General features: G+C 45.1%; 1 protein-coding gene across 1 annotated transcript in view; it reads right to left on the bottom strand.

Moving 5' to 3' along the window:
* The window catches only part of ANO2 (anoctamin 2), a 421,412-nt gene that overhangs the window by 213,449 nt on the left and 183,737 nt on the right, over window positions 1–24,226 (bottom strand). The window contains exon 13 of the mRNA XM_029597539.1: window positions 22,464–22,546. Within this exon, the coding sequence (XP_029453399.1) occupies window positions 22,464–22,546 (83 nt within the window). The remainder of the gene's footprint in view (window positions 1–22,463; window positions 22,547–24,226) is intronic.

The following is a 24,226-nucleotide window of genomic DNA, read 5'->3' as shown; positions in this document are numbered from 1 at the left end:
CATAAATACATACATCCCAGATGAGAGGAGAGGCTTGACGGACATTCAAATACCTTAAAGTTAATGCACAAGGAGCAAACCTTTCTCAGTGGAAAGGAATTTCTAGAACAAGGGGTCCTGATATGACGTTCCGAAGGGGTAGACTAAGGAACATCAGGAAATTTGATTTCCACAGAAAAGATGCTGGGTGCATGGAATGCCCTCCTGGAGCAGGGGATGGAGGCTAAAGCAGTTACAGAGAAGGCATGAGATATGCACAGGGGATCCTGAGATGCAAAAAAGTATAGACATTGCAGTACAATCTAGCAACACCCCAGGTCTTGGGGGTTGTAGTTAGGGTAGTGTGACAGTTTGGTAGTGGCAGGTTTGGCCCAAAAAGGCCAAGAGGACCTAGGAGTCCGTATATTTGGGTAACAGCCACACTAGTATTGGGAGCTGTTTGAATACCACAAGATTTGGATTCTACAAGGTATAGGAAGTAGGGATGTGAATCGTTTTTTGACGATTTAAAATATCGTCCGATATATTTTAAATCGTCAAAAATCGTTAGAAGCGATATTTAATAGGAATTCCCCCGATTTATCGTCAAAAATCGTAAATCGGAGGAAGGGGGAGGGGAAGGGGGAGGGCGGGAAAACCGGCACACTAAAACATCCCTAAAACCCACCCCGACCCTTTAAAATAAATCCCCCACCCTCCCAAACCCCCCCAAAATGTCTTAAATTACCTGGGGTCCAATGGGGGGGTCCCGTTGTGATCTTCCACTCTCGGGCCACGAGTGCGTTGATAGAAATGGCGCCGGCGCTACCTTACAGGGCAAAGGTAGCGCCGGCGCCATTTTGCTTCCTGTCCCCCGACGTCACGAGCGTAGGAGATCGCTCCCGGACCCCCGCTGGACCCCCAGGGACTTTTGGCCAGCTTGGGGGGGGCCTCCTGAACCCCACAAGACTTGCCAAAAGTCCAGCGGGGGTCCGGGAACGACCTCCTGCACTCGAATCGTGTTGCCGTACGGCCGGCGCCATTTTGCAAAATGGCACCGGCCATATTGGATGGACCACTGGTCCATCCAATATGGTTCCTGTCCCCTGTCGGGGACAGGAACCAAAATGGCGCCGGCGCCAAAGGTAGTGCCAGCGCCATTTTCTATCAACGCACTCGTGGCCCGATAGTGGAAGATCACAACGGGACCCCCCCCACTGGACCCCAGGTAATTTAAGACATTTTGGGGGGGTTCGGGAGGGTGGGGGATTTATTTTAAAGGGTCGGGGTGGGTTTTAGGGATGTTTTAGTGTGCCGGTTTTCCCGCCCTCCCCCGATTTACGATTTACACGATATTTTAAAAAACAAAACCGCGACGATCCGATTCCCTCCCCCCCCAGCCGAAATCGATCGTTAAGACGATCGATCACACGATACACATCTCTAATAGGAAGTGAGTGGTGTTGAATGTGAACTAAATAGATCTCGTGTGCTCATCGATCCATGATGGTGAAGTACAAAGGAGGAAGATGATGAAAACTGTCTTGGAAAAGGAGTGATAACATACTGCATGGCTAGCAGCTGACATATACAGCATCCTTAAAGGTGAATTTCAAAGGTGTTGTGTGCATAAAAATAGCATTGATGCACATAAGTAGCATGCACACATGTGTATGCTATTTTATAAATGTGGAGAGTACACACATGCTTTTGGTTTCACATGAACATTTTACCATCGGGGGGGGGGGGGGGGGAAGGGTAGTCTAGAGGCATTCTGGGGTGGTTTCAGAAGTGTGTGGGGCAGGTGCTGCTTTATAAGAGATATACATAAATACATTACCAGCCTTATTCCTACCATTTCACACCTGCTAATTGACTGGTATAAGTGAAATCGAGCTTGCTGTTGCCTGCAGTTTTTGGTTGGGAGGTCTGGGTGAACAGTGGAGTTCAGGGTGAAGTGCTAGAGGGTCTAAATGAACTGGGGAAGGACTGGGTGGACTGGCAAAGGTATCGACGAACTGGTCATTCCAAGTACATGCACAAGTATTTTCAAAATGGTATACACACATGCTTTATAAAATACCTGCCTCCACTTCTAAATTGGGGTTATTACACATGCATGTTATATATTTTACATATGTATATTTCTAAACTAGGTAGATAAAGTAAGTGGTATCTTGCACTGGAAATATTCACGCATACTGAAACATGTGCATGTACTTTTGGAGCTGAAACGTATGATACTTTATAAACTATGCATTTCCCACCACATGGTTTATAAAATACTATTATTCTCTGTTCCTCCACTTAAGTGCATAAATTCTATAGCGTACATACGTTTGAAAGTTGGGCTCATAAGGTGAACGTGAAAACCTGGGCAGATTGGAAAGGCCAGCAGGGGGTTGCCATCATCTACTTGGTACTATTATTACATATTCTTGATATGGCCAAATGCATAACACTGAAAACCTTTTTTTTTTGTGGCATTATCTCATGTTTTGCAAGTGACATATCTAATAATTTCAGATATACAGTTATATTTGGTGAGGTAAATTCTCTTCCAGTCTTGAATACAAGTATCATGTTTCTAGATAAGTAACTGAATGATCGGGGGGGGGGGGGGGGGCTTAAACTTTTTTTTTGTCCCCATTCTCTCTCTCTTCTACACTCTCTCAACCCAGATGGCAAGGCAATACCAAGAGCATAAATTGTGAATAAATGTGAAGATGTCATGGGTTTCAGTGTTCAGTAGGGATGTTCTTTTGTTTGAAAGAAATGGGAATAATGCAACAAATGAGACTATTTTTGTTTCATTCATGGCCCACCGAAACAAATGGAGGTTGCCCACATATCAACAAAAAGTTTTGTTTCATTTGTTTGTTTCCCATCCAAATCTATGGTCCACGTAAAACTGCAGCAAAGAGAATTGTGATGGTTTTCTCCTGAAGGTAACTATAGAATCCAAGCAATGCCAATGAGGTAATAGTCTGGACAGATCCGAAGCAAAAGAAAAAGGCAAGTAGACAGAACAGAGGACCAATGAAGATGAAGTATTTTTTATTAAGTAGCCTATATCTGGCACCTGGATCAAGTGACACCAGCATCCTTCCACTGAAAGGTCTGAGCATGTGCAAAGAAAGTCCATTTTCTCTGTTGGGTTTCAGAGGGGAAAGGTTGTCTTTTGGAAGCTCTGTTAGTGAAAGAAAAGGTTCTTGAAAAGGAGAGAGAAGAATTTTGACACTGGCAAATGGCTTTTTGTTATGTTCACTGCTGCAAACATAGACAGTAACTTTCCAACTGGCCCGTGTGCGCACATTTGCACACATACGTTGACCCGCGCCCAAGGACATGGTCATTTTGTAACATATGCATCCATATGGGCACATGCTGTAAAATAGCCTATCAGCATGCACATGTGCATCAAATTTTAAGTAGGCACGTGCATGTGCACTCAAATCCCGCTTCTACTGCGTAGATTGGGGGATTTTAAAAGGGGCGCGCGCCGCCATTCCCAGTTTTACCAGTTCATCCCCAGTTCACCCAGTTAAGAGAGAGGTCCTCCAAACCCCCCCCCCCCCCCAGGTTTGATAACCTTCACTCCCCCCAGTTGGCCCTGACCCTTAAAATCCCGCAGATCTGCCTAGGTTTCTTTAATTTTTAACATATATGGCACCCATAGCTGAAGTAAAGTTACGCTGTAGAGACCCTTGGCATGCACCGGGTTCAATAAGGATTTATGTGCCTGCATCTCAGATTCATGCCCCATAATGCCCATACCCCGTCCAGACCATGCCCCTTTTAAAAAACTTTCCAAATGTACACACTGAGAGAGATACACATATCCTGGCGGCTTTTAAAATCCGCTCGGTTAATATGATAAAAGCTTTCATCTTGCCACATCTTTCCACATCTTTCACCTAATATTAAGAAATGATGGAATCAAAAGGCCATTGTCAATAGGAAAAAAATAAAACTTTTGGCACTACCTAGAGGCAGAATCTCAACCTCCTTGACTTTTGCAGTTCACTAGGTTAAAATACTTCTTTAAATACACTTGTGACAGTGTGTGATGTGTGACAGTCTGAGTGAAAGGACGTCTAAGCATCTGGGTTGCTTTTATCTGAATATTGTATTTCTTTATAGAAAAATGGGAAAACAAAAAGGATTAGATAATATGTAGCTGTTTCTTTGAATTATGATAAAATAATATTGGATATCCATATGAATAGTGTATATAGGAATTATTGCATACGGGAATTTATTGATGTTTATTGTAGAGTTTCTTAATAACTTATTTTTGGTTTTTATTCACCTTATATCAGGTATTAATCCATACACACAAACATCTGATTAGTGTTGGGAATGCAGCTGTAGTACTTCGAGGACAGCTTCCAGAGTGCTGTGCTGCAAGACATATTCACTTCATTTGTCATTGACCTCATAACTTGAAGTCATCCCACCTTTGCCACAGAAGATACCTTGAATCTAGGGATGTGAATCGTGTCCTCGATCGTCTTAACGATCGATTTCGGCTGGGAGGGGGAGGGAATCGTATTGTTGCCGTTTGGGGGGGTAAAATATCGTGAAAAATCGTTAAAAATCGTGAAAAATCGAAAAACCGGCACATTAAAACTCCCTAAAACCCACCCCCGACCCTTTAAATTAAATCCCCCACCCTCCCGAACCCCCCCCCCCCAAATAACTTAAATAACCTGCGGGTCCAGCGGCGGTCCGGAACGGCAGCGGTCCGGAACGGGCTCCTGCTCTGAATCTTGTCGTCTTCAGCCGGCGCCATTTTCCAAAATGGCGCCGAAAAATGGCGGCGGCCATAGACGAAAAAGATTGGACGGCAGGAGGTCCTTCCGGACCCCCGCTGGACTTTTGGCAAGTCTCGTGGGGGTCAGGAGACCCCCCACAAGCTGGCCAAAAGTTCCTGGAGGTCCAGCGGGGGTCAGGGAGCGATTTCCCGCCGCGAATCGTTTTCGTACGGAAAATGGCGCCGGCAGGAGATCGACTGCAGGAGGTCGTTCAGCGAGGCGCCGGAACCCTCGCTGAACGACCTCCTGCAGTCGATCTCCTGCCGGCGCCATTTTCCGTACGGAAAATGGCGCCGGCCATACGCGTATGGCCGGCGCCATTTTCCGTACGAAAACGATTCGCGGCGGGAAATCGCTCCCTGACCCCCGTTGGACCTCCAGGAACTTTTGGCCAGCTTGTGGGGGGCCTCCTGACCCCCACGAGACTTGCCAAAAGTCCAGCGGGGGTCCGGAAGGACCTCCTGCCATCCAATCTTTTTCGTCTATGGCCGCCGCCATTTTTCGGCGCCATTTTGGAAAATGGCGCCGGCTGAAGACGACAAGATTCAGAGCAGGAGCCCGTTCCGGACCGCTGCCGTTCCGGACCGCCGCTGGACCCGCAGGTTATTTAAGTTATTTGGGGGGGGGTTCGGGAGGGTGGGGGATTTAATTTAAAGGGTCGGGGGTGGGTTTTAGGGGGTTTTAGTGTGCCGGCTCACGATTCTAACGATTTATAACGATAAATCGTTAGAATCTGTATTGTATTGTGTTCCATAACGGTTTAAGACGATATTAAAATTATCGGACGATAATTTTAATCGTCCTAAAACGATTCACATCCCTACTTGAATCTTTCATTTTATGGACTGAAGTGCTCAGAATTTCCTTGTTCCTTGGGGGTGGCCTTATTTAGACAATGTGTTTAAGTAATATGTATATCTCTTTGAAATGTAATAACTGATAATTATGATGAACCTTGATTGTGATACATTTAGTAGTACCTAGTCACACTGTTACTTGCAATTGTTATTATTTTGATTCTCACATTATTGATACCGTTTGAATTGATGCAGTTTTAGTGCTTTGTAGTTGCTCTTCTCTGTGTTAATGGTTTAGACCTAGACTAGATTTTTGAAACAGTAGTTTTTGTTGTTTTCTTTTTTTGTGGTTACCTATCCTCCCAGATTTACATTTACGGCATATACAGAAGAAAACATTATTAAATGACCTAACAGATTTGTTAATGTCTTTTTACTAATCAAACATCCATACATTTGACCAAAGTAATACATAACACGCGATTCCAGCACCTCATATCCAAGGATGACATGGCCACTGTTCTAAATTTGATTGTTTAGGCCTGATTGACATTTATAAAATAAATTAGACCAGCATGGTATGTCAATATTTTATTTCCCCGATTGTACATGACCTTAATAACAATATTACATTCTGGCAACCCGAATTATTAGGTAAATGGGTGAATGAGCAAAATCAAACTATACAGATGAAATAATGTATCAAAGTCCTTGGGAATCCCCATTGTTTGAACCGTGTTTACAGATAAATGATATCTGCACTTTTGATGTACGATCTTCACAGTCTGAATATTATGTAGAAATTGGAACCCAATATATCAGTAAATGTTATAAAAACGTGAATGAAGTTTGGTGGTTTGAAGAAAAATGTAACCAGACTGCAGGGATTTACATATATTGAATGGCCCTTATGGCAAATTAATTATACTATATTGAGGAAAGCAGTAACCACCTCTAACAAGTTAAACAAGGTATGGAACAAGCTGTTGTTCAAGCTAGATTTGGCAAACAGGCAATAAATCGCCTTGCTGTAAGTGCAAAATTGTACCCCCTACACAGCTTTGCCTTTGAAAGTCTTATATCAGGCTATTATTTTTTATATTGTTCTCATTTGGGACTTTTTGGAAAAATGGCTAAAATTATATATATATATATATATATATATATATATATATATATATATAAAATGAATGATAAGTCCATTCAGGCAACGGGGAAAAACTGGACTGGCCCAGTCTATTCCCAATCATCCAGAACTATTTGCTAATTTTACGCATTAGCCAACATTGCTGCATACAAAAACAGTTTCTTCTTCTGATGCCGACTGTGAAAAAAATGTCAAAGATCTCTCAATACTTGGGGTTTTCTAACCTGCAAGTAAGAACAGGTTGAAAGTGTGCCTTTAAAAATTCGTTTTCACAGGAACAACAGCTGGCATGAACAGACTTCTCCCCTCAGGGCCTCTCTGATAGTGTTTTTCAAAATTTCCTTTCACAGCCCTAATAAAACCTGACTAGTGAACCTCCTTCCTTTCTGCATAGCCCCTGACGAAACACGACATTTTGCTGCCAAGTTACCACGATCAGTTTGGAAGAGAACAGTGCAAGTTTGAAGCATCATTGGAAATGAGAGAAAATCATTAATGCTGCATTTTTCCTTCAAGGAAAATATATGCAAATGTGCAGGTAATTGAATCAGCTTCTGCAACTTTTACCGGCACGGACAATAAAGCCAATTTCAATTCTTAGCTAAAGCATTTTAATTTTAACAGCAGCCGTCACATACAAATTTCTTAACTTGTTTTCTGTACATGACACAGGAGCTTTGACTGGAAAATCATAAATTAAATAAAGCACATAAAAGATTTAAAAAATGTATAATTGCAACACCTTCCCATCTTCCCTGAAAACTACATGGGGAATTTTAAAAGTGTCCCTTAAATTTTTTAGCGCGAATGCTAAAAATTACCCTAAATTGGGCATAGTTGCTAACCCCCAAAAATGTAGGGTTTATATGATATGTTCGCCCCAGGGCTAAATAGCACGAAGCTACTAAAAAAAACAACAACCCACATAGAGCTAAGCGAGCATGCTCAGTTCTCTTTCTCTAATGACTTTGTGTTCTTGCTTCAAACCTATATAAAAGGGATGAAGCAGGAGAGTAACTAGACCCCAGGAGAGGAGCGTAAAGGTGGGCAGAGTTCCAGGAGAGTTAAAACTAGACAGCTGCATCACTTACTTGTCTTTTACTCCTTTTGTGTGTGACCTCCCCTTTGTCCACTGTTCCAGGTCCGTGGATGAGGGAGTGAGTGCAGATTTCTAGCCATCAGTCTTATGTGTCAGGAAGTATCCGGAAAGAGCAGACGTGAGGGGAAGTGAAGCATGGAAGGGGGTGAGTGACTGTGCATGAGAGGTGAAGGTGTGGATAGGTGGAGGGGGAAGGTGACAGTACCAGAAGAGGCTACAGGAAGGTGGGCCACTGCAGTGCAGGTAGAGGCAGAAAGTAGGGAAGTAGGACAGAAACCCATAGAGTCCAGATCAGACCTTGGCAACTTGTACCAGGATAGACAGTAAAGTTAAGATCCTAAATAAGAGGGTGGCTATGGAGGCAGGGAAACAAAGCTAAATAGAGATAGACTCTTTGTAAGGCTCTCATATAAATAAACTCTATCACTGTTGGAGGGTCAGCTAGTAACTCGAGGTGAGGTTTTGGTGGTGCTCTGGGGTTTGGGGCAATTTTACATGCATAATCATAGGTACAAGCAGCACAGTACACATCAGTGTGTCGCTCCATGGTGAGACCGCACCTTAAATACTGTGTGCAGTTCTGGTCACCACATCTCAAAAAGGGTATAGTTGCACTGGAGAAAGTGCAGAGAAGGGCGACCAAAATGATAGGGGGCATGGAACGGCTCCTCTATGAGGAAAGGCTAAGGAAGTTAGGGCTGTTCAGCTTGGAGAAGAGATGACTGAGGGGGGAGATGATAGAAGTCTACAAAATCATGAAAGGACTTGAACAAGTTAATGTAAATCGGTTATTTACTCTCTCAGATAATAGAAGGACCAGAGGCACGCCATGAAGTTAGCAAGTAGCTCATTGAAATCCGGCCAAAAGTCCCTGGGGGTCCAGCAGGGGTCCGGGAGCGATCTCGTCGGCTTACAGTAATCAAAATGGCGCCGATAGCCTTTGTCCATACTATGTCACAGGGGCTACCGGTGCCATTAGTCAGCCCCTGTCACATGGTAGGAGCACAAGATGGTGCCGATGGCCATGTGACAGGGGCTGACCAATGGCACCGGTAGCCCCTGTGACATAGTAGGTCAGAGGCTATCACGCCATTTTGAGCGAGGCAGGCACGCCGGGCTTGGAGGGACAAATCGGTCACGGGACCCCGCTGGACCGCCAGGGATGTTGGTAAGTCTTGGGGGAGGGATCGGGATGGTGTGGAGGGGGTTGTATTTAATGTTTTATAGTAAGTTTTAATGCTTGGGGTGGGTTTTTTTTAGCTTCATTTTCCCGCGTCGTTTTTTGGGCCGGTTTTGGTTTTCCCCGTTTAGTTTTTAAAAAAAACTAACCGAGGAAAACCGAACTTTACCCCAAAGCGTCCGACTCAAAAAACAACCCGGTAGAAAAAAACGAAGCTCATCTCTAGTGAATACCTGTAATGCACTAAAAGGATGTATTTCAAAGCGCATATTTTTCCTACCTATTTGAAAAACATATGGGGTAGATTTTGAAAGAAGTGCGCGTGGCCTACATGTGCGCACGCTACCCGGCGCGCGCACATGTTATAAAATCCGGGGTCGGCGCACGCAAGGGGCTGTACATTTGTGCATCTTTTGCACACCGAGCTGCGCTGCCTTCCCCCGTTTCCCCTAACCTGACCTCCCCAGCCCTACTCTAAGCCCTCCCCGTTCTTTGTTTTATCTTTTGTGCCTGCCTCTGGGCAGGTGCAAGTTGTGCGCGCCGGAAGGCTGCCGGCACGCGATCCTCTGACACAGTGGCAATGGCCGCTGTGTCAGAGGCCTCTGGCCCTGCCTCCAGACTGTTCCTTTTATAAAGCTCCGGGACGTACATGCACGTCACCGGGCCTTTTTAAAATAGGCCCGGCGCATGAAAGACGGATTTACGCGCGTAACCTTTTTAAAATCCGGCCCTATATGTGGATATTTAATGTGTAAAAAAATTGTGACTCTCGCAAAACCCTGTTTATATGCAGAATTGTAATCAGTTTGCCCAAACCTCTACCAGTTTGTCCAGTCCTTCTCAGGTCATTGAGACCCTCCTAGTTCTTCATTCTGAACTCCCCCAAGTTCGTCCATTCCACTCACCAAGCCAACAGTAAGCAATAGTCAAATCTGATATCAATTATGCAAGATAATTACCAGGTGTAAAATTACATGAATATGTTGACAAATACACACAGTTAAGCTCTTATAAAATAGCAACTTGCACATGTAGCTCGTGGCCATGCCCCGAAATGCCTCTAGACCACCACTGTTTTTGCGTGGAAATGTGTGTGCAAGACTGAAAATACATGCATACTTTTAATGTTTTTAAAATACCACTTATGCAAGTACAAGCTACTTATGCATATAGAGGCTAATTTTACACACATAAATGTTTTGAAAATTCACCCCATAGTAGATAAGAAGGCAGACAGGAAACGACCACTTGGCCCTTCCAGTCTGCCTAGTTATTTCTGTCCGCATGCAAGAATATATCCCAGTCACTATCCATAGAAGCTTGACTGCAGGACAGCAAACCAGAGGAAAGGAAGCAATATAGAAACATAGAAACGATGGCAGAAAAGGACCAATGGTCCATCCAGTCTGCCCAGCAAGCTTCCCATGGCAGTATCTACAGCACCGTGCAGGTTATCCCCATGTATCAGTCAGTGCTGCTTGACGTGCTTTGCTTATGGACTTGGCCATAGAAGCAGTCCTGTGTTTTTTCCCTAATGTCTGCGCATCAGTACCTCAGACTGTAAAAGTCATGGATCGTGTTGGTTGTCTCTGAATCCAAATTCCTCTTTCCTTTTACCACCCACTCCCTCTTTTGAAGCAGAGAACGACGTTGTAGTTACATCAAAAGTATCAAGGATTATTGGTTAAGGGTAGTAATCCCATGCCTTCTGGTAAGGGTAGTAACTGCTGCACTGTGCCTATCAGGTTCCCCAGACCGTAAAAGTCAGGGCCCTTGTTGGTTGCTGTCTAAATCCAATTCCTCTTTTCTCCTGCCATTGAAGCAGAGAGCAATGTTGGAGTTGCATCAACATTATCAAGGCTTATTGGTTAAGGGTAGTAACTACAGCACCAGCAAGTTACCCCCATGCACGCTTTCTTCGTTTCCTTTAAGACCTGGCCATAAAAGCAGCCCTGTGCTGTTTCCCTTATATCTGAGTATCAGTATCCCAGACCGTAGAAGTCAGGGCCCTCGGCTGTCATCTGAATCCACTTAACCTGCCGTTTAAGTGGAGAAAAATGTTGCAGTTACATTAAAAACTTCAAAGCCTATTGGTTAAGGGTAGTAATCTCCATACCTTCTGCTAAGGGTAGAAACCAATGTACCAGCAAGTTATTCACCTGCACACTTATCTCATTTCTTTCTCCTAGCCTTTAGGGATCCACAGTGTTTAACCCATGCTCTTTTGAATTCTTTGACTATTTTGTCTTCACCACCTCCTCCAGAAGGGCATTTCAGGCCTTCACCACCCTCTCTGCGAAGAAATATTTTCTGACATTGACTCAGAGTCATCCCCCCTCGAGTTTTCTTTCCAACGGAAAAGGTTCGAAGTCCATACATCATTGAAACCTTTTAGGTATCTAAAAGTCTGTATCGTATCTCCCCTGCACCTCCTCTCTTCCAGGATATACATATTCAGATCTTTCAGCATCTCATAAGTCTTCCGATACTGACCCCACACCATTTTGATCACCCTTCTCTGGACCACCTCCATCCTGTCTCTGTCCCTTTTGAGATAAGGGCACCAGTACTGAACACAGTACTCCAGGTGAGGCCTCACAAAGGACCTGTATAAGGGGATTATCACCTCCTTTTTCTTACTGGTTATTCCTCACTCTATGCAGCCCAGCATTCTTCTGGCTTTAGCTATCACCTTGTCACATTGCCTCGCCGCCTTCAGATTGGCAGACACTATCACCCCAAGGTCCCTCTCCCAGTCTGCACATCAGTCTTTCACCCCCCCCCCCCCCCCCCCCCCCGCCATACATACAGTTCTTTTGGATTACCGCACCCCAGATGCAGGACTCTGCACTTCTTGGCATTGAATCCCAGCTGCAAATCCTCAACCACTCTTCCAGCTTTCCTAAATCACTTTTCATCCTCTCTACTCCTTCAGGCATGTCCACTCTGTTTCAGATCTTAGTATCGTCTGCAAATAGACAAACTTTACCTTTTATCCCTTCCGCAATGCCGCTCACAAAGATATTGAACAGAACCGGTCCCAAAACTGATCTCTGTGGCATCTCACTTAACACCATTCTCACTTCAGAGTAGGTTCCATTTACCATCACACATTGTCTTCTGTCAAGTCAACCAGTTTGCAATCCACGCTCCTACCTTGGCACCCACTCCCAAGCTTCTCATTTTATTCACAAGCCTCCTATGTGGGACCGTATCCAAAGCTTTGCTGAAATCCAAGTAAATCACATCAAGCACTCTTCCTTATCCAATTATCACCCAATCAAAAAAAATCAATCAGATTTGTCTGACAGGACCTTCCCCTGATGAATCCATGCTGCCTCAGGTCCAGCAACCCAATGGATTGTAGATAGTTCACTATCCTTTCTTTCACCAGTGTCTCCATTAATTTTCCCACCACCGATGTGAGGCTAACCAGCCTGTAGTTTCCAGCCTCTTCTCTGATCCCACTCTTGTGATGTGGGACCACCACCGCTCTTCTCCAGTCCTGCTGCACCATTCCCGTTTCCAGGGATCTATTGAACAGGTCAATCAGCAGACCCGCCAGCACATCTCTGAGCTCCCTCAGTATCCTGGGATGAACCTCATCCCGCCCCATGGCCTTGTGCACTTTCAATTTGCCTAGCCCTTCCCATACATTCTGTTCCAGAAACAGAGTTTCGTCTACTCCACCCCATCTATGATCTTTTGTACCAACAACGGTCCTTCTCCAGGATCTTCATTAGTGAACACCAAACTGAAGTATTTGTTTAATATTTCCGCCATTTCTTCGTCTCTCTCCACACATTGATTCTTGTCACTTTTCAGTTTCATTATAGGAGAAGAATTGGGAGACACTGAGGAGGCACAGATTCCCAGAAGCAAGCACCTCCTCTGCCTGTAGATGATGAGGAGGAGAGTGCAGAAGAGCTGGTGGAGGAACAGGAGCTGGAGGCTAGACCAAGCACTCTGGAGGCAGGCAGATAACCATGCCAATAGGGTTTTTGTTTCACTCCACATTCTGGAGCTGAGACTGGAAAATTAGTATACTCTGGCAGAAAAGGTGCGCATTTGTAGAAGAAGAGCATCAGACAGCAGTAGACTGGGAGTCACGCCCTCTCCCCACCCACCTAGACAATAAAACACACTAAACATTGACATCAAGATAATTAAAGGGGCATCAGAGAAGAAGGTGCAATGATCCATAGCCAGGATCTCCTCTGCAGGTCCTCTCTGGTTGCTCCTTCTGTCCTTCTCTCCACCCACTTTCCTCTTCATTCTCTTCTCCCGTGCTTTCTCTCTGTCTTCCATCATTCCCTTGCCCTCTGTTGTATTCTTGAACAAACTCCTCCTGTTCTAGCAGCCCCATTTGCAATTTGAAGCTCTCAGTGTATTCTGTTAGCTGAGCCCTGAAAATAAACGTGCACACTAAAAAGCTGCTTGTTAGGTGACTGTTAAATCTTACATCTTAGCAAGTTCGTGGTAAATAGCATATGGAGTTGAGAGCCTACTGTGCTATTTCCATGTATGTACCCACTAGTAAGCACGAGGTGCATTGGGTGTTCATTTACGTGCCTGCATGGGCTAATTTTAATGCGTGCACCCTAACATCTTCTGAAACTGTGGCAGGTCACAGAGAGAATGGACTTTGCATGCTGCTGCTTGGCGAATGTCAACTTTGGTGCCGTGTGGCAGTAGCTAAAATGGAAAACACAGCCATAAAGAAGTGAGAGCCGGAGAAACTGTGCAGAACAGTCATTCCTGAATGAGCCCAGCCCAAATTTCTTGGCACTTTGACAAATATTTGGAATAATTACACAAAGGCTTATGTTGACGTAGTAGTAGAAATTTTAGAAGTAGCAGCTAAAACACTGTTAGTCTACTCCTCCCTCTTTGCCCCTTCCCTTAACTCACCTGTCAAGGTTTGAGGCAGTAACGCTGTGGATAGTGCCATGCAAGCAGCCTGTTCGCCTAATGTATGCAGAGATTATTATGGTATAAATGAGGCTCTTTAAATCCTACTAGGGGGCCGATCTAATAAGCTGTGAATTAAGCCTGCACACTGAAACTCAATCCACACACTATCTTAACAAACGCTCTGCACACACTCGTCTCCTTATTTTTCCTCGAATGCCCCATGTTGGGCAGATCCTCCGTTGTTGTTTTTTTTCTTCCCACGATATAACGGATGGGCAACCTGGTCTCTCTCCCTCTGGAACAGTGCCTGGGTGGCACTTGCTCGTGCTGATTGAAGGAATCAGGGTAGGCCGTCTTTTTCTCCCACAGCTTTCAGCAGGCTGCTGACTGGTTTCCAGCTGGACTACTGACAAACCACAAAACCCTCCTAAGCACTGTAACAGGACTCAGTTCCAGCAGGAACACAGATCCTGAGGGTTGCAAGTTATCATTCACAAAGTGGGGAAACGCTTACATATCTGCGAGTCCCGGCGCTCAGGAGGCCTAGACACACAACCAGGGGACGGACGGATTCAGTAGCTGCTTCCCAAAAATCAAAAAAGAGATCCTATACTGTCTGTGTCCCTCCTGCTGGGAGGTCGCCACAGGGGAGAAGGGAAACCCGCTCCCTCTCCTTCTGAAGTCTCACAACTCCTCCTCCTTCCAGAATATTCCATGCTCATTGACGGAATGCTCCATTTTAGCAATCTCCCTCAGGGGTGCGCTAAGATCATCTTCCTACGGTCCACAACATTCTCTCTGGGAAAAGGAGCACATTGATTAGTAAGAAGATTAGTGTGTCTTTACACAGCTATTTTCTTTCCTTCCATGGAAAATCGTGGGAGACTCCTGTTTCCCTTTTAAACAATCATATTCCATTCATGAGTCAGATCACAGATCAGCAAGCGTCCCATTTCAAGAAGCTTTTTTTCACTGCTTTCTAAAGGGACAGAATGGCCTTCTCAGCTGCTATGCCCAAAGGCCCAGAGCCTAACACTCTCTCAAAGCTCTCATGCCTCTCCCTACTTCTCATGCCTCAACCTCACCCTCGCATCTCTCACGTACTTCCCCGGCCTGTGCGTACTGCGTACACTGTGCACATGAATTCGTATTCTTGTACTCACAGCCGTCCATCTTGCTTACACACCACTGAAACTGGTGAAAAGGACATGGCACTCAAACAAAATAGAAGGAGGTTACTGAAAAGCAAATATATATATTTTTTTTTTACATTTTGCAGGGTTTTGTAAGCTCCCTTCCAGAAGGCTGCTGTCTGCACAGCTGGTGGGACCATGGCGATGTTTGCCGGGAGGGATGAGGCCAGCAGCAGCTTGTATGGGGACAGCGAGTGAGTTCTCACTCTGCCTATGCAAATGCTGCTGATGAAAAAAAGGGGAAGTGGATACAGACAACAGGGGTCCTGACTTTTAGAGTCCTGGGGTACTGACACGCAGACATAAGGGGAAAAGCACAGGACGGCTTCTACAGGCAAGTGCCACAGCAAAGAGCGTCAAGCAGCATTGTCTGATTTATCAAGAAGGCTCCTCACCCAATAGAGATCATGATTGTAAATATTACCACCCTTTCCATAAGGCTTGGGGAAAACTGCACAGAGTGGCAGTTATTCCCATAAGTAGCTTGCAGGGCAGACTGGATGGGCCATCTGGTCCTTTTCTGCCATCATTACTAAGTTGCTATGAAGCGGAGCAGGGTTGAGTGTCACGGGGACTTTGTACCTGCGGTCCTGTCACAATACTAAGATCCCTGCGTGAGAATGTGACCCTCCTTCAGCAGCACGAGGAGCAGCAAAGGCTGTGCCACAGGCTTATTCTGGAACATATACCAGCTTGTATCGATGCAGAGAGAGAGCAGCCACTCCAGTGAGGCCAAGCCAGAAAAATAGAGGGAAAAAGAGCTCAGCAGTTTTTTGAATACTGGCCTCAGTGAGGTCCACAATCAGAGGCATTATGAGGTATCCGGCTAATTGCCGACTTTTGAATATTTCCCTCACTCATCTGCCTAAACTTTAGTCAGATAATTTAGGGGCATTCTGGGAGGAGTTAGGTTAGCCAGATAAGTTGACTGATATTCAAAGTTAGTCGGATAACATATCCAGCTAACTCTGGCTGTGAGGTGGAGCTGTCCTAAAGTTAGCTGGATAAACTTATCTGCCTATCTTTCAGATAACCGTCTGTATTCAGAAGTGCATGTTATCCAGCAGTGACTGAATATGGACCTCTGTGTGTCCAAGATATCCGCGTGCATTTTGCTGAAAGATAAGCCTGTGTTTGATTAGCTGATGGCTGCTGTATCTGTGATTTTACTTCAGTGTCATGTCTCACATATTCTTGGAGTGTGCTGTAGTGAGCAGGCATCAATGCCTGACATGGTGCCAGCTTTGCAGAGAGGCTGCCTGCTAGCAATGGTCATTTAGCCCGTGCTATTGAAGAAATGAATATATATTTTTCATCTCTCACATATAGGAAAAGCCAGAGAGTGGCAGTGTAGTGCTACAGAAAACTCCAGGGATTGGCAGTTTCATATTGGCTGGCTGGTTGTCTGGTAACAGAGACCAAAGACAATAGTATTGTTAAATTAAAAAAAAAAAGCAGCAAACTTCTTCAATGCCCCAGGCATAGTCCTTGGTCTGACGTTATTGTTCCAGCTAGCGTTAGTAAACTGGTTACTTTTATTGCTTCCCTCTCTGCCTAATTAGTTTGTTGTGCTACTGTACGAAAGGGATCCCCTGCAGAAATGCATGGGTGCCACATGCGCGCAACAACGCCCGCGGCACGCCTTCATAGCACCGCACACATGTTTCCACAGAGGGGTGGAAGGGATAACTGGCCCACAACGTTATTGAGATGCCAGCCCCTCTTCCTCTTACTGCTCAGTTCCCGTAGCTGCTTCTAACACTGGCTTGCACGGAATTTTGAATTTCCTTGGCCGACTCTGGGCAGCCCAGATAAAAACCAACTTTTCGTACACACACGAGGTCTGATAAATGTTCACGCCAACAAACACCTCCCAATGAGATAGCACTACACTTTTTTCTTAAGTCTACTGCAGGCTGAAGAAGGGATCTTACGTGGTCCTCGCCTCTGACAGCATCTCTGGATAATTCTTATCGTGGCGCAGTATAAAATTATCAAAACCAACTTTTGGTTTCATACCGATGATGCAAAAACAGGAAAAGTGATATAAAAATGATAAACAAGTTATTACAGGATGTGTTTTTTAACAAGATAACTCAGCAGGATCCACACCTGTCATATCCACAGGGACGTCGAAGGCATCCCTAAAGTAATTACTCTGTGAGAGCAGCAGAGTGAAATCATAAATAAAACAGCTCGTGACTTAGAATTTATAATGTGACTTTCCCGTAGTGGTTGTTTGTTATGGGCATAATTTTATAAGAGGCCGCACAATCCGCTTTGGAAAGAATCCGGGCAAAACCACACGCACAATTACCCCCGGCTGTTTGGTGCGCGCAGTTTTGCTGAGAGAGTCGACATGTATAACTTTTTTTTAAAGCAAAAAGTATGCAAGTTAAGTCCCAACCCCAATCAGACTGTTCCCCTATGACCATAAGCGTATGCTCATAGAGGCGAATTTTAAAAGCCCAGCGCGCATCCAACTCGGGAGATGCGGGCACAAGTTGGGGTTCGCGCTCGCCCACTGAATTTTGGAAGCCGCCCAGATGCGTGCGTGTCTCCCGCTGTGCACACTTCTCAAAAGGTTTCAGAAAGGGGCGGGGCATGGGAGTGATCTGGGCATGGCCAAGAGATGCGCATGTAAATACTTAAGCGCCTGGGCGAGCGCCCAGATCCCCTGCCAAGTAAATTTACTTCTGCGAGGGATGAGGCGCCCACTTACATTTGGGCGCACCTATGCGCACGGTCAGGTTATTTTATAACATGCGTAAGTTATAAACCGGCCACTTCCCTGGCGCGCGCTGATGGCTGTGCGGCCGCCGGTTTGAAAGTTACCATCATGCAGCGTGCGTGTGATCTCACATGCGTATCAATCTAACAGGCACTCTTTTACCCACAGAAGCCCCTTGGAAGTTACCCTATATATATATATTATCATTTTATATGGGGCATGAGTGTTACAATTTAGAAACGTTACTGCCTTTTCCCTCACCCCCCAAGGGGCCAATGCAGAAAAACATATGCTCAAATTCGGCGCTAGTATTTAGCACCCGCTGTCTTAACGGGATCGCAGCCACATCCCCCGGACGCGCGACGCACTATTTAAATGAGAGGCAGCATTAAAAAAGGGCGAGCTAAGGGAGAATTGTGCGTCTGTAGCGCTCCATAGTTTATTTCATCGGGCGCCCAACTGCAACGAGTGTCCGTTTTGGTCCTGCTTTTTTTCTGTGTGTTATTTTGCTGAGGGTGCCGAGGTGTGTCGTAGCAGGCACCCTTTGCTACGGACTTCTAAATGGTGTGGCCTTAATGAAAAGTGGGTTTCTTCTGATCAAGTGGAAATATACATTTGTTCTTCTCCACCGCAAGCAGTAAATTAAAGCGTCACAATGATGCGAGGGAGGAGGACGTACTTAGCGTAACACAGAGGACCGTGGTTTTGTATTTCTCATGAGCCCCTGACTGCAAGTTGACTTTACTCCACCTCTGGGGCTGGAGTTAAATTCCCTGCATTAAAATGTGCGCGCCGGGCGCCCAGCGCTTTCCTGCATGAGGGAATAATAGCTAACGTCCTCATCTACACAGAATTTATTTACGCATTTGTTAGGGGGTGCGGTTTGGGCACGTTAATCTTTTTACTGCATCGGGTGCTGGTCTAGCGCGTCCAGAACATGTGTGAACCCCTGTGCTAGGCTGGGCGCACTTTTATTGCAATTATTATCAGCAATCTCCAGGGATTTAATATTATGTTTTGTTGTCGTTTATTGCTTTATTATGTGTTATGTTTTATTATTCTCTATTGTGTTTTCTTTATGTATCTTGTTTCTAAATTGCAAACCGCTTGGGTTCCCTTTTTTAGGGAAGGAGGAGATAAATAAGCCTGAACAGACATAGACATCGTACTGCTCTCTGGGATATTAGCATCTGCATTTTTCCCTGTCTTTCACATATTTTCTATTCAGTCCAATCGTGTGGCTCCCCGAGGCCTTTCCACGAGTCCTCCACAGCTGCCTTTAAGAATGGACTTCTGGGAGAAGCAAGCATACGAACACACGATGTTCCCCAAAATACCACAGTAAGGCAGCTTCAAACTTTAATTTTCAGTATGCAAATTATCAGCCAGAAGGAAAATCGCCAAAATGGGAGAAAACATTACCTCTGGGGTTTTCACGAGTTTCAGTTCTTTACTTAAAGACACTAAACTGACTTGTCCAATGCCTTTTATTGTTTTATTGGACCAAGAAAGGTGAAACAAAGCTGACTTTGCAGAGCAACGGTTTCCGATGGTAGCTGACAGCTGTCACACCCTGTCATTGGTCCCTTATGGGCACAGCGAAAGGCAATGTTCCAGATCACCCAGAAATGGGTCACATTTCAGTGCTGCCTTTAGCAACTGATCTGGGATTGTAATTCTAATTTCCTGGGCCAAACAGGATCTAAGTCTAAATGCATGTAGGCTTTCTCCCCTCCTCAAACAGCTCCCCTGCCTTTCGGCACCAAACACCCGCTCACTTTCCTCCACTCTCAAACTCTCTAATCCCGTTCCTCAGCAATACTTACCGTTCCCTTCTTCTTCTGCAAGTCTAAACTACTGCCTCACTCTCGGGCTTCTGCTCCAAATTAAAGCCTCATCGCTCTCATCCTGACTCCTGCTCCCGCAAGTCTTCATCTTAGTCCACCATTTTTTGATTTGCCCTGTGCAATTATCTTTAACACAACTGAATGGCATCCTGGTTAGGACATCAGGTAAGAAACAACATGTATGTATGCATCTACCTGGTTTATAGATTTTAACTGGAAACCTCTCAGATGTTCAGGGTACGGCAGGATAGATTTTCATGTTCTAAGCAGCTATTCCACCTCACCCGGGCCTTTCCGACAGTGGCCACACAGTACTCTGACACCAAGTGAGGCTCACTAGATGATAATGGCTCACATCCAAATTCAATTCCAGAGGTCAAATGTGTGTTCCAACCTTGCGAATTGAGTGAGGGGGGCTCAGAACTGATCAGCGTCAGAGCTAATTGTGGACAGTAAAATCTGAACAGCTATTACCACTAGTCTGAAGGTAACTTGAGTTGCATTTAAATATAAACTAAAATCACCTATCCCTAGATATTCTGTGAGACCCAAACATTTCTATACCTTTATATACTGTGAAAAGCAAGCAAGCCATTTGGATTTCAAAAGTGGCAGGTTTGTATTAGTATTTTATAAGCACTTTTCAGCCTTTTCTCCATGGTAGGATTTCACAAACGTGTTCTGCTGACTCCACTGCCAGTTGGGTTTTCAGGATATTCATAATGAATTAACATGAGAAATCTTCCTATACCGGGTCTCTAATATCCACAGATTGAATGTGATTCTCCTGAGGAGTCTCCAGGACAATTTGGGAAGCCTCTGCTCTGTAGAGTCTGAGGGATGTTCAGGGAGCCAAGATTTTGTGGGGGGGTTTTAAGGCAAATAATATTTCCATGTTTACAAGTCCCAGCTGTTGGGCAGCACTGTCCGGTTTCATGGACGCCTAGAATCAGGCAGCACGGAGGGATCACGAGGCCACCTTTATTCTGGGACCCCAATCTCGCTTTCCTTTCACTTCCCAACCAAGGATCCTCTCTGCTTATCCCCGGGCTTTCTACTGCTCTTCCCTCCCCCGGGACGCCATCCCATGCATCGAGCACCCTTTCCATGCAGAAATATCTTTTGATGCTGCTCCTGACTCTCTCCACTTGGAGCCTCATCCTGTGACTGCTCCTAAACCATCCCCTGCACGGAAAAGGTTAGTTTCTTTTACATTATGTAGGCCTCTCTCTGAAGCTAAGGAGTTTTCTAAATTTCCTAAGGCGAGTCAGTGCGCTAAAATAGCTGTTAGCTTGCATTCAGGGGTAGCACATGTTATGGGCCCATTTAGCACGGAAAGTTATACTTTTTTTTATTGCAAACAGTAATTATAGCACATAAACTTTTTCATTTGCACATATCTTTTTTGAAAATTCACTGCTAATGAGTGACTGTGATGCAAAATTATGGAAAGCAGCTCATTAGCTATGAATGCACAGTTAAACTATCTGCAAAAAAAAAGCTTTGTAAATGCCATTTCACAAAAGTTGTACCTACGCGTGACGTTCATCGGCCTGTAAATCATGTCCCTCCTGTCTCTCCATTCTTCTAGGGCAGGGGTGGGCAATTCCAGTCCTTGAGGGCCACAAACCTGTCGAGGTTTTAGGATATCCTAATGAATATGCATGACATAGATTTGCATACAACTGAGGCAGAGTGCATGCAAATCTCTCTCATGCATATTCATTAGGGATAGCCTGAAAACCAGACTGGTTTTGTGGCCCTCGAGGACCGGAACTGCCCAACCCTGCTCTAGGGTATACCTCTTTAGGTTCGTAAGGATTTTGTCATATGCCTTATTGCGCAGACTCTATACCATTTTAGCAGCCTTTCTCTGGACTGCTCCACCTTATTGTCTTTTCAGAGATACAGCTGGACACAATACTCTTACTTATGTTTTACAAATGTGAAGAAAACAGCTGATGGACGATGTTTGCCAAAATCATTCTCCGCCCAACACATACACACACACACACAGTTTGTAAAATGGAGCCTGCAGCCTGAATTCCCTCCACCACCACCCCTTCCACACATATTTCCTTCTTCGGCTCTGAACTTTCTCTGTAACTGAATGGAGACTAATCCTGACTGCAGCAGCATTAGGACGAACACGTGTTACGCAGCTCTGCCTTACATTTCAAGTTTCTCACAAACTTCCCCGACCTTGCTGTCTGACTACAGTGCAAAATAACAGAACTGGAATTGGTCTTGGTCTGCACTGATTGGTTATCTCAATGTAAGGAGGTTAATGACACAGTACAGCATGGCACATCCCATCAAATTATCAACGTATGCATGTGGTTCTTGCAGAAGCTTTAAAGCAAATGGAGGAGGTTCTGAGTAGCAGCTGATGCAGAGGAAATGAAGGGACTTTAGTGTAGATCAGGGGTGGGCAATTCCAGTCCTCGAGGGCCACAAACCTGTCGAGGTTTTAGGATATCCTAATGAATATGCATGACATAGATTTGCATACAACTGAGGCAGAGTGCATGCAAATCTCTCTCATGCATATTCATTAGGGATATCCTGAAAACCAGACTGGTTTGTGGCCCTCGAGGACCGGAACTGCCCACCCCTGGTGTAGATTATTAAACCTGTAAGATTGTCGGTACTGAGACGTTGAAAGCAAGTGTTATTCTGAGTGTAGCATACATTAAAAACCACAAATATTATCTGGATCAGCCTAGTACACTGAGTATACAGAATGAAAAAGAACCTACTTCCTCCTCTTCCAAGCCGGTGAGGTCCCAGTGGTAGCTCAGTCTCATCTGCAGCCGCTTCCAGTGTTCAAGGAACATGGTAGCTTAGGAGAAGAGCAGACACACACGCCAGTTAGGAAACCTGCTGTCACCCCGCTTCTAAAGGCATCCCACAGTCCACCGCTCCACCCTTGATCACATTTTATTTCTGACACATCCAATGGATTCAAAAAGAGAGAAGCACAATTAGGGGTGGGAGAAAGTCTTTGGCAAACATTTACAAATCCACTAGAGCTTCAGGAGCTTAAAGGGTTTGGCAAAACAGAGCCAAAATAAATCTCGCATTTGCTTGTACCCTCCCTTCAAAGGGGAGGGTACAAGGCAAGGCATGCAGCTTCTTTTGTCCGCGGGTCCCCGGTAGACAATTTTGCAAGAAAGCAATGCCTGTCGGGGTTTTTTGTGTTCTTTTTATTTATGCAAATTTCTATAACATACAAAGAATCACCTTTGCATAGAAATACATGGACAGAAATTCAAGCAAATCATACATTTCAAAATATAGAAAAATAATAGGAAACAAAATATACAAATCCTATCTCCGTTTAAATAACAACAAAAATAAAAAAGAAAGAGGGGTCACAATCAAAGTGGGACCGATGCAATACAGGGTGCTCAGCCGAGCTGTCGGACGCGGGGTAAACAGGCGCTAATCCATCCCCTAATGCAATAGGGGGATTAGCGCCTATTTAACACGCGTCCGACGCGGAGTGAATGGGATAGCGCTCATCACGTGCAAATGCATGTAAATGAGGCTATTACTCATTCACTCCGCATGCAAAAAGATAAACGTGCGTCTCAGACGCACATTTATCGCTAAGATATTAACCCCTGCCTGGAGCAGGCGTTAATAGCTGAGCGCATTGAACAGAAGCACAGAAAAGCAGAAAAAAAACTGCTTTTCTGTTCTTCTTTTTTAAAGTAAAAAAAAATAAAATAAAATAACCCGGCAGACCGCCGAGTTATGAGGACCGACGCCGGAAAACTGGGCCTCGGTTTTCATAACCTGCCTGTCTGCCAGTAATGAAAACCGAGGCCCAGTTTACTGGCGCCAGTCTTCATAACCGGTAGCCGGCCTCCTTCCTAGCGCAGCCCAATAATTTACGTACTGCATGGCGCCCGCGTGCGTTAATAAAGCGGGAGCTGAAAAGTCAGCGCCCGCTTTCCGCGAAGATTAGTGCATCGGCCCCCAAAGGGAGGAATCAAGATAATAAAAGGATTAACTTGGCAGGCAATTATCAATTCCGCTCCAAAGTCCAACCAGCCCCCTTCCGAGGTAGTCGCACCGATAGCATCATCATCAGGCGCGGCCGCGTCGGTAGAAGAGAGCCGCTGCAGCGATGGAAGCCGCTGATCAAGCGGGTTTAAGGACGCCTCCACTGTGGACACCCGCCATACCCCCTCACCGTGGGCAGCATCAGAGTCCTCAGCTCCTTCAAATAAAGTTGACTGGATGGCAAAAGAGGTGATCAGCTGCTGGCTTGAAGGGAAGGAGGCTTTGAGGGTCTAGACCCTTAACTTTCCCTTCTTCTTAGAAGGCATTCAGACAAAAAAGAAACAGCACAACAGCCAGAAGAAACCGAAGCTAAAGCAGAGCAGCCACTCTCTGCCTCCAGTATGCCACCATCTTTGTTGTTTTGGGTTTTTTTTTAATGTGCTTACACAGGTAACCAGTGACAAAGAGCCTACAGGTTTTATATCTTTCTACGGGTGGAGGGTGGGAGGAG

Source organism: Rhinatrema bivittatum, chromosome 4, assembly GCF_901001135.1.
Source record: "Rhinatrema bivittatum chromosome 4, aRhiBiv1.1, whole genome shotgun sequence".
NCBI lineage: Eukaryota > Metazoa > Chordata > Amphibia > Gymnophiona > Rhinatrematidae > Rhinatrema > Rhinatrema bivittatum.
This window is presented reverse-complemented; position numbering and strand designations above follow the sequence as displayed.